This window comes from Metopolophium dirhodum, chromosome 1 (genome assembly GCF_019925205.1).
Source record: "Metopolophium dirhodum isolate CAU chromosome 1, ASM1992520v1, whole genome shotgun sequence".
Classification (NCBI taxonomy): Eukaryota; Metazoa; Arthropoda; class Insecta; order Hemiptera; family Aphididae; genus Metopolophium; species Metopolophium dirhodum.
Window position 1 is genome coordinate 91,512,270 of NC_083560.1, and position 10,522 is coordinate 91,522,791.

Below are 10,522 nucleotides of genomic sequence, written 5' to 3' on the forward strand. Positions count from 1 at the left end.
TGCCGGTCATTTGCGTTTTTTTTTTTTTTAAAATACTGCACTTAACTTTAAAAATTTGAAACTTATATTAGTAGTAGCTAACAACTTTATAGTTGTAATGTAAGCAACAGTAAAATATTTGGATTTTTATTACCGAAGATACGTGAACTGCCGCTGAGGTGGCCGCCATTCCCCCATGTTCCCCTACATATTACCTACATTTTGTTAATTTAATTTCGGGTAAATAAAAACCAGCGGAATTTACATGAAAAAAGGTTTAAAAAGGTAGCAATCGGTGGAATTTACATGATGAATATATTATATACTCGTGTGAACATGTGCAAATGTGTCATCAATATTTTGTGTTGACGGAATGTAGATAAATATATAATATATAGTTTGATATTGGGTGTTTAGGGTTATATTTTATTTATGTAATACTCTAGAATCATACATATTATTTATTAGTTTATTAAATTTTGTAATATTCTGTAACTATAATGTTTTAATAATTTTTATATTTTGTTATTACTTTTGTAATACATTTTTCTCTTGAACTCTTCTTAAAAACAAATATTAATTTGTCTTAATATCTATGTTTAATTAAAAAAATAAACATAAATATTTCGTTATAACACGTAACTTTAAATGTTTCTATAAATAACTGTAACTTGTAATCAGTTACAAATTTCCAAAGTATATTCAATACTGTACCTATATTTTAACTAGACGCCTAATTTTTAACATAATTGTATTATTTTAGTCTGTAGATAGTGGAATCTTACCTTAAAAAATACTTCAGAAATATACTGCATAAACATTAAGATAATCATTTTAAAACTTTAACGTCCCATATTCATACATTTTAATACTTTATAAACTCTTATTTAGATACCAAGAAACAAAAAAGAGCACGAATCCAGTACACCAACGATCAAATTTTCATCTTGATAAGCACATTTCAAAACAATAGGTATTTGAACAGAATGATGCGAGAACGGTTAGCGAATGAACTGGGCATTACTGAAAAGCACGTGAAGACCTGGTTTCAAAACCGACGTTTAAAGAAGATGAGCATCTAGATATTAGGGTGAGTGATCGATTATATTTAGAATACCTACATATAAACAAAACTAATATTTTTACAAACACTAATTGTATAGTCGTTAATATTTCATGGTGTCACACGTAGGTACTTATATCTTATCGATGACATTTTATAATTGATATTCCCAATCTCTTCAGAAAACCACCGTGTAATATTTTCAGTGACCGAAAATGTGCAGTGGCTATAAATCTATAGTTATGAATAATGAATATAGATAGGTACGATTATAGGTGTTACGAAATAAAATACATTTACAAATTAAATGTTGTCCATCTTTCCGTTCACAATCAACCCAAATAGCGCTCTACGTTTTTTTAAAAATTAATCTCAGTCAAATGTTTCAATTAATCATATAATAACTCAATAGTATTCGTAATTGTTCCAACCTGAAAAACACTTACTAATAAATACAAAAAAACCAAGCACGGCACTAGAGGGTAAGCTAATTTGGTGGTGAAAATATTGCTGATATTTAAGTAAGTTTCATAAACATCACTGTGATTATTATTACCAGGCAGGCCAGACGAATAATTTCCTTAATCTATTTAATACCATAAAATAAGAGTAAATGCCAGTTAGTATCGTTAGATTAGTAATATTAGAATATGACCGAAAACTGTCATTCATTGTGGTAATGTGGTATTAATTATTATTTTATTTAACCACGGAGAATTCATTAAAATGTATACTATCAGAACGTAAGAAAGAATAAGCTGTAGTTTATTTACATAAATTATCATTTCATAAAAAAAATCAAAAATTCAATGTTAAAATGGTTGTGTTCTAACATAGGTTCGTAGCCAGCTAGTGGCGTATTTGATTAAGTTTTAAGGGGAGGCGACACTAAAATCATTAATTGTTGGCGGGGCTAACTTTACTAGGTAACATACAATAAATTATGCTCTCTCTGTATTTATAGTAGAATTACCAAACTTTCACAACGCAAAAGATCTTTATCTGTGTTGTAGCTATTTTATTATTTGGATAACGTTATGCGTTCTGTAATGTTGGTAATTCTACTGTAAATACAGTGGAATGTTCAATACTTATGTTTAGAAACTAAAAATCTAATAGGATTAGTAGTATTGACGTGCTAATCGTAATAAAATGTATTATTATTATTCACGCAGATTGTATACAATTATTCTCAATGCGGCGGAGGTTATTATGACGACACCGTGGACCTATGATGTAACAAGATGGCAACGTGGAGAAGGCTGGTGGATTCCAATTTGTATTTCTGTCTTTTATTCTATTTAGTTTTAACCGGGTGTGGCTTAAACGCCCGATATTGTTAATAGTTCTGTAAATTATCAATTACCGGACCTGTAAACTACAGATCGGTGAAATATCGTTGATGTTAATTGGTGGTTTAATTTATTTGGTTATTGCGGTTATCAATGATTTAATATTTCTTTATGCAACACTAGCATAGTTTAATACAATCATTAACTTAATAGAATGAATAAATTACATGACCGGTAATAAATGTACAGACTGTTCGCCAGAATTTATCGCTATATCTGTTGTACAACCTATTACTCTAGGTCAGCGTTTCTTAAACTGTGTTTAACCCTGGGGTTCCGCGAAATTTGAGTGCTTTTTTCAGTAAAAGAGAGTTACACCATAAATGTGACATAAACAAGGATTCAACGGATGGAAAAGTTTAAGAAACGCTGCTCCAAGTGAATAATTGCTTATGTTCATTAATTTTTGTTTATAGTTTAAAGTATCCTTGTTTCGTCAAAATAATAATTTTTAAGTCATGCATATTAACTTAATAGGTAATAATTAAATTAATTTGTATATAATATTCAAAGCTTCTTTAATATAATTTATTTTTTGAACAAATCTAATATTGTATTTATTATTACATAAAAAATCATATAACTAAGTTAAACAAATACATAAACACAGTGATCCGTGAGAATTGAACATTTAAACTTTTTTTACTATTCCTAAGGGCTAAGTATCAAGATAAAAAATAACGCACATAACAATATTGTGTGCACACACTTTGACAGTGGCATTATATTTACAATTTATTACAAATCTTGATATACAATACCAACATACATTTGAGTTAACAGGTTAATATTACATAATAATAAATATATTAGCGGTGAACTAATTTAATACTAGGTATAAACAATTCATTTTTTGACTGTTGCAATTTCAAATCAAATTTTAGTATAATATAAATAATTTGCCATAAGTCGCTTCAATAGTTGTAATATACTTCGTCGGACTACCTAGGTCTTATTGGCCGATCGGCAATCACATAAATTTAATCAATATTTCAATAATAATAATAATAATTTATGTAAAAATATATTAAACACTGATAAACTTAAATAACTATATTTTATGTAAAAAGTAAAAACTCATATTTTCAATGCCGCGAACAGTGCTTACATTAAAATCTGGTAGATATCAGATTTAAAGTATGAAATTTTCAAGTTTTTCAACATCAAAAATGTGTAACAACATTCCCATTTCATCAACATAAATTGCATGTTACTATAATATATTATTTTTACTACACTTACTGATATAACATCAAATAGTTCTAATGGTAATTTTATTTTAACTCGAAACTCTTAAAAATTTTCTAAAATTAATCTTTAATGAAATGAGAGTAAATAAAATAAATAAAAATAAACAAAGGTTAGGTCAAAATCAAAATGTTCGTTTTGTAGTTATACAAAATATGAGTAAAGATATAACATGTATTCAAAAAATTACAACAAACATTCCAATCACCCCAGACTTAAATAGTAAAATTTAAAAATGGTTAATATTATTAAGTTGAATTTAGCCCTAATCATTATTTGATGACAACATCAATCATTGTCAGAAGAATTTAGTATTTATCATTATACAATGTAATACTATAAGTAGTATACATGAACTATTCCTGGCGCATTTCAGATCAGTAAAATACCACAATGAAAACAATGTGCAAAAAGATCTCAAAACTGACTTCATCAGAAAAAGTTCACAAACAACCACCTTTTCATATTTATCACAAATAGACCATAAAATTGAAATTTATTTTTATTTTTTTTTTTAAATTTAATTTCATATATATATATATGAACACTGGGCTCCACTGAGATGACTCGTGTGGAAGGGCCCAGGAGTTTAGAAATACAATTACACATAAATTAAGTATAGGTGTACCAAGTAGATAACTACTTAATATTTTACAACCCTGCATATATAAATTTATTTTTAATATATATAGTGGTATTTTTTTCTTGCTGATATTCTGGACTTTATGTTAATATATATAGATAAGTAAAGCGATTGGCAATTTTTTGTTAGCTACTTATATTTAGAAACATTATTTTCGGACGATCGGAATGAATTGTTTTTAGCGTATCTGTAGTTGCGGGGTATCAAATGGGATGTGTTTTATCGTGGTGGCAATAGACAAGATAGCCAAATTTGAATAGGTATCTATATGTTTTGAAATTTTTCCAGACTTGCAATTCTCTACGGAAATGATTGCCTACAATGTGCTCTTCGCTACGACTACTCACGATGACGACGCGCTGCTGGCAGAGAATCGTGTACAGCAACCTGACATTGACCAGCTTGAGCACTCATTGGTGCCATTTCGTACAGATAACATCTGGCAGGACCATCAGCGGTTACAGTTTCTGCAGCAAGTAAATACATGGAATATGATGAGCTATAAGATGTGGGGAATGCAACACCAACAGCATGTGATACCGATGTACTGGAATGCTTGGCGTATGGCAAATAATATGTCACTCGGAGTCAATTGCAGAGCGCCCACCGAAAACCTATTTCTTCTTTGTCCCTGTCCTCATGTCCATTTACTGGAAAATCAAGGTTTTCCTGTTTCTTCACAAACATTCACTATGACCCACACGCTCTCCACAACACCGAAGTCTTCCTCAAAGTCGTCGAGTAAGTTCATATAATTAATATATTATATATTTATACTCGTAATTAACATTTTAAAATACTATTAAAAATTGTATGAATATGAATAAGTAATAACGCTCGCAGTAATTTTCACTAAAAAAACGTTATAATCTATAATTTATATAAATTTCAAAGCTTTTAAAATGTATAGTTATTATATAAGATTCATACACGAGATAATGACACCACATTTTCGTATCCGGGGTTGAACAGACAGTAATCTGTTACACACGCATTGTTAATTAATTATTAACTTACCTAATGAAAATTATTATACGGTTTTTAAAATTATTGTAAGTATCGGAATATAATATATATTATAATCTGTACATAAATTTAGTAGGCGAACGTGGGGGAATGGCGGCTAGTGACATATCTCATGAAATATGATAGCTAAAATTTAGATTTTCACGTTATTTGATAATTATTGTTATCAAAACCTAATACTAGATGTCTCAAAATGATTAACACAATTTTGCTCACCAAAAGTTTGCTATAAATTGTATTATCATGTTCGATATAATATTTTTTTTAATTAAAAATCGTCTGAAGGTAAGTGTTTTTATTTATTTTTCTCTACATTAATGGTTTTATTTACCTTTAAATAATATGAGGATTGCAATTATTTGCTCATAATTCATCTAAATATTATGGTTTTTAAGTAAATGCATTTATTTAAAAAAACTGTAAAAGGGCTAAATCTGATGGGGTAATGACAGCCTTGTATTCGTCTATTATAATAATAATATTGTTTATAAATGCAACAAACTAACATTTCTTATACACTTTTGTATTACGGTATCTCTATACCGACAACATATTTATTTGATCATTATTTGTATAATTTTTATAAATTTATATTTTATCCTATACTTGTACATGTATTTTTGTGTGACTGGTAATATTACCCACTATATGGGTAATGCCGGTCATTTGCGTTTTTTTTTTTTTTTAAAATACTGCACTTAACTTTAAAAATTTGAAACTTATATTAGTAGTAGCTAACAACTTTATAGTTGTAATGTAAGCAACAGTAAAATATTTGGATTTTTATTACCGAAGATACGTGAACTGCCGCTGAGGTGGCCGCCATTCCCCCATGTTCCCCTACATATTACCTACATTTTGTTAATTTAATTTCGGGTAAATAAAAACCAGCGGAATTTACATGAAAAAAGGTTTAAAAAGGTAGCAATCGGTGGAATTTACATGATGAATATATTATATACTCGTGTGAACATGTGCAAATGTGTCATCAATATTTTGTGTTGACGGAATGTAGATAAATATATAATATATAGTTTGATATTGGGTGTTTAGGGTTATATTTTATTTATGTAATACTCTAGAATCATACATATTATTTATTAGTTTATTAAATTTTGTAATATTCTGTAACTATAATGTTTTAATAATTTTTATATTTTGTTATTACTTTTGTAATACATTTTTCTCTTGAACTCTTCTTAAAAACAAATATTAATTTGTCTTAATATCTATGTTTAATTAAAAAAATAAACATAAATATTTCGTTATAACACGTAACTTTAAATGTTTCTATAAATAACTGTAACTTGTAATCAGTTACAAATTTCCAAAGTATATTCAATACTGTACCTATATTTTAACTAGACGCCTAATTTTTAACATAATTGTATTATTTTAGTCTGTAGATAGTGGAATCTTACCTTAAAAAATACTTCAGAAATATACTGCATAAACATTAAGATAATCATTTTAAAACTTTAACGTCCCATATTCATACATTTTAATACTTTATAAACTCTTATTTAGATACCAAGAAACAAAAAAGAGCACGAATCCAGTACACCAACGATCAAATTTTCATCTTGATAAGCACATTTCAAAACAATAGGTATTTGAACAGAATGATGCGAGAACGGTTAGCGAATGAACTGGGCATTACTGAAAAGCACGTGAAGACCTGGTTTCAAAACCGACGTTTAAAGAAGATGAGCATCTAGATATTAGGGTGAGTGATCGATTATATTTAGAATACCTACATATAAACAAAACTAATATTTTTACAAACACTAATTGTATAGTCGTTAATATTTCATGGTGTCACACGTAGGTACTTATATCTTATCGATGACATTTTATAATTGATATTCCCAATCTCTTCAGAAAACCACCGTGTAATATTTTCAGTGACCGAAAATGTGCAGTGGCTATAAATCTATAGTTATGAATAATGAATATAGATAGGTACGATTATAGGTGTTACGAAATAAAATACATTTACAAATTAAATGTTGTCCATCTTTCCGTTCACAATCAACCCAAATAGCGCTCTACGTTTGTAGACTCTATGTTTATCAACCAGTTAATATCTTGGAAGTATTAGGAATTTCCTAATATCAAAGTATTTAGTTAAAATTGGTGTTATCATGAACTGAATACTTATATGAATATATGATCCTGATTCTATACAAATAATTTCATGTTTTTTTGGAATTTTTAAGAAGGTCCTCGAATTTTTTGGTAGTTTAAGACCTTCTAATCTTAAAATTACTAAAAGCTCAGTTACAAAGTTATGCGTTTCATGGTATTTAGAAATTAACTTTTGCAATTTATTTTCTTATGAAATATTATTATTACAATCATTAACATAACAGTCACTTGCAAAATTATCACAGCACATTCAGCAATAGTATGTATTACTGTAGTACTAGTTGAGTTAGATTTTTAAAGGCGTAATATCTGAACATACGGTCATTTCTGTAGTATCTTCAGACAATGTTGTTACTGGAGTGAAGTTATTTGAGAATTCCTCCGCTGGTTGTGTTGTTACTGCCATGCTGATACAACCCGAGTCCTTTTTGAGTGGATTATTATTATTGTGTAAAAATACTAACTGTGAAGCTTTTTTTGTGTTCAAGCAATTTCTTTTTTGCGTAATAATTTGTCCAGCTTCTGAAAATATTCTCTCGCATGGAACACTGGTTGCTGTCACACAGGGCTTCATAACAAATTCATACAGATGAGGATAAATATGCTTTCGTTCGTACCACCATTTTAACGGATCATCTTTACGGTCAGTTAATGTTTCTCCGAGGTATTTATCCAACTCTATTATTCCTGCTGCAGTTGATGACACTGTGGATTTGAATTGCTCAACTTTATCTTCATACATTTTCCATAACAGAGATCTTGGAGGTTGTGATGTTGAAGTTGTTGGTGTTTGTTCGAGGTTGTTAGATGGTGTTGACGGCAATTGAATGTTTCCTATTCGTGTTCTTAAATTTGTATAGGCGTTTTTATATTTTACTTCATCAGTGAAACCATATTTTTTAAATCGAGGGTCCAAGATTGATGCTTGTGCCACAATTTCAATCTCTTCAATGTCTTTAAACCGTTTTTGTAGTTCACTTTTCAGTGAAACTGCCATTTGATGAACTGCATAGGGCAAAGATATATCGTTAACATAAGTATTTACAGTTGCTGTCATGGAACTAACTAGAACTATTTTTTTTGATATGGATACGGTTTTTTCTGAGCTAACTTCTATTGTAACCTCATTAAAAATTTGTAATATTAGAATAGCTTTATCAACTGTATCCCATTCTTCTGGAGTCAAAGTATCAATACTACTTTGTAATAGAGCTAATGTTGAAATTACAGCATCTTTTATACAAATAATTCTCTTCAACATATCATACGTCGAGTTCCATCTCGTCACACAATTTTGTTTCAATTTTAATAAAGGTAAACCCATTTGAGCTTGTGTTGATTGGAGTTTTGTTAATGCGTTACTGCTGCGTTTGAAAAATTCGACTATTTTTTTTACTTTTGAAACTATTTCTGAAATGTTTGCTAGTGAGTTTTGAACAACGAGATTGATGGAATGAGCAAAACATCCAAGGTGTCGAAAATGTAACTGACGTACTGCAGAAACCATATTTGCTGCATTGTCAGTTACAACAGCCACAACTTTATGATTGATTTCCTATTCAATTGTTATATTTTTTAAATACTCTGCTAGATTATTTGCTGTGTGCTCTAGAGGAAAATGTTCACAAGCTGTTCAAACTGACACCATTTTATCTTCATCAATAAAATGAGCTGTTACTGCAACATAACTTTTATTATTTACACAAGTCCAACCATCTGTTGTCAATGAAACTGCTTTTGCATTTTCAACTTTTTTTTTTAAATTTTCTAAAGTTAAATTGTATAATTTTGGGATCAAATTCTTAGATATAGTTTGTCGGCAAGGAATCTCATATCGAGGGTTCAACATTTTTAATAGTTTTCTAAATTCTTTGTCATCTACCATAGAAAATGGATAAAATCTAGATCATAAAATAAAAATAAAAAAATTAATATTTTTTTCACTTTTTTAATGTATCATTGTTTAGAACTCAAACATACATATTACATACCCCCACACGTCATGCTATGCTTAAAAGTTAAAGAGGAGTTGCAATCATGTTACTACTATATTATCGTTTTCCTATTATATAATTATTTGACTTTAATGTATCATTATTTTTATAATTATTATTGTTATAATTATTTGCTTTTTGTTTCTTAACATGTATTTATATATAATTATAATAAATTCTAAATAAATATAGTTAATTACCCTTTTACTATCATTTTTGTCACTTGTTCATCAATTTCCTTAGATCTACTCATTGAGATAGGTTTTTTACTATGCATAAAACTCATAATGTTACTTTGGATGCGGGTAGTATTTGTTGAAGTATTATTAACACCACTCGAACCAGGAACATTTAATGCTTCTACTGGAGGGTCTGCTTATGTATTCATGTAATACCACATAAAGGAGTTTAACTTAAATTGGTACATAGAAATGCATAATAGGAAAATAATAGTAAAACTGAATAAAATATACCGTGACTAGCAGGATCATCTACAAGATTTTCATCAAGGTCCATTATCTCTTTTGCTTTTGAAAAAAGTACAGCAGGATGAACCGTTTTTAAATGGCGATTCAAATTATACCAAAAGATCCACCAGCAGTACTTAATATTTTACTGCAATACCCACATTTGGCTTTACTGTTGTCCAACTCACTAAAATGATTCCACGTTTCACTTCTTTTACGAGGGGCCATTATATTAAATTTGTAAAATTAAATTTTAATTTCTAAGTGTAAAAGAGGATTAACTATGAAAAATAAATTTAACTTAATAAAAATTTAAAATTTCTGAACAGACTATTCTTATTATTGAGCATAAGCAAACACAATATTCATAGAATAGTGCAACACTGTGACTATTTCCGTACCAAGTGTACTAAATAGTTAATAATGAATACAAAAAAACACCAATTTAGGGGACAAAAGTTAGACCAGATTAGACCTGTCCATACAGGCTATTTCATATTCAATATTCATTGTTATTTTTCACTAAGTAGTAACATATTTAGTTTGTATACAAAATTATATACTTGTATTAGACAAATAGGGATAAAACTTTAATTTAATTC

General features: G+C 28.8%; 1 protein-coding gene across 1 annotated transcript; it reads right to left on the minus strand.

Moving 5' to 3' along the window:
- Nucleotides 1-7,745: 7,745 nt before the first annotated feature.
- On the minus strand, nt 7,746-9,969 carry LOC132945369 (E3 SUMO-protein ligase ZBED1-like). The gene is made up of 4 exons (XM_061015094.1): nt 9,927-9,969; nt 9,662-9,825; nt 8,351-9,014; nt 7,746-8,293 (listed from the first exon to the last, which is right to left on the minus strand). Exons 1-4 carry the CDS (start codon nt 9,967-9,969, stop codon nt 7,746-7,748), a joined length of 1,419 nt encoding a protein of 472 aa, XP_060871077.1.
- Nucleotides 9,970-10,522: the final 553 nt, after the last annotated feature.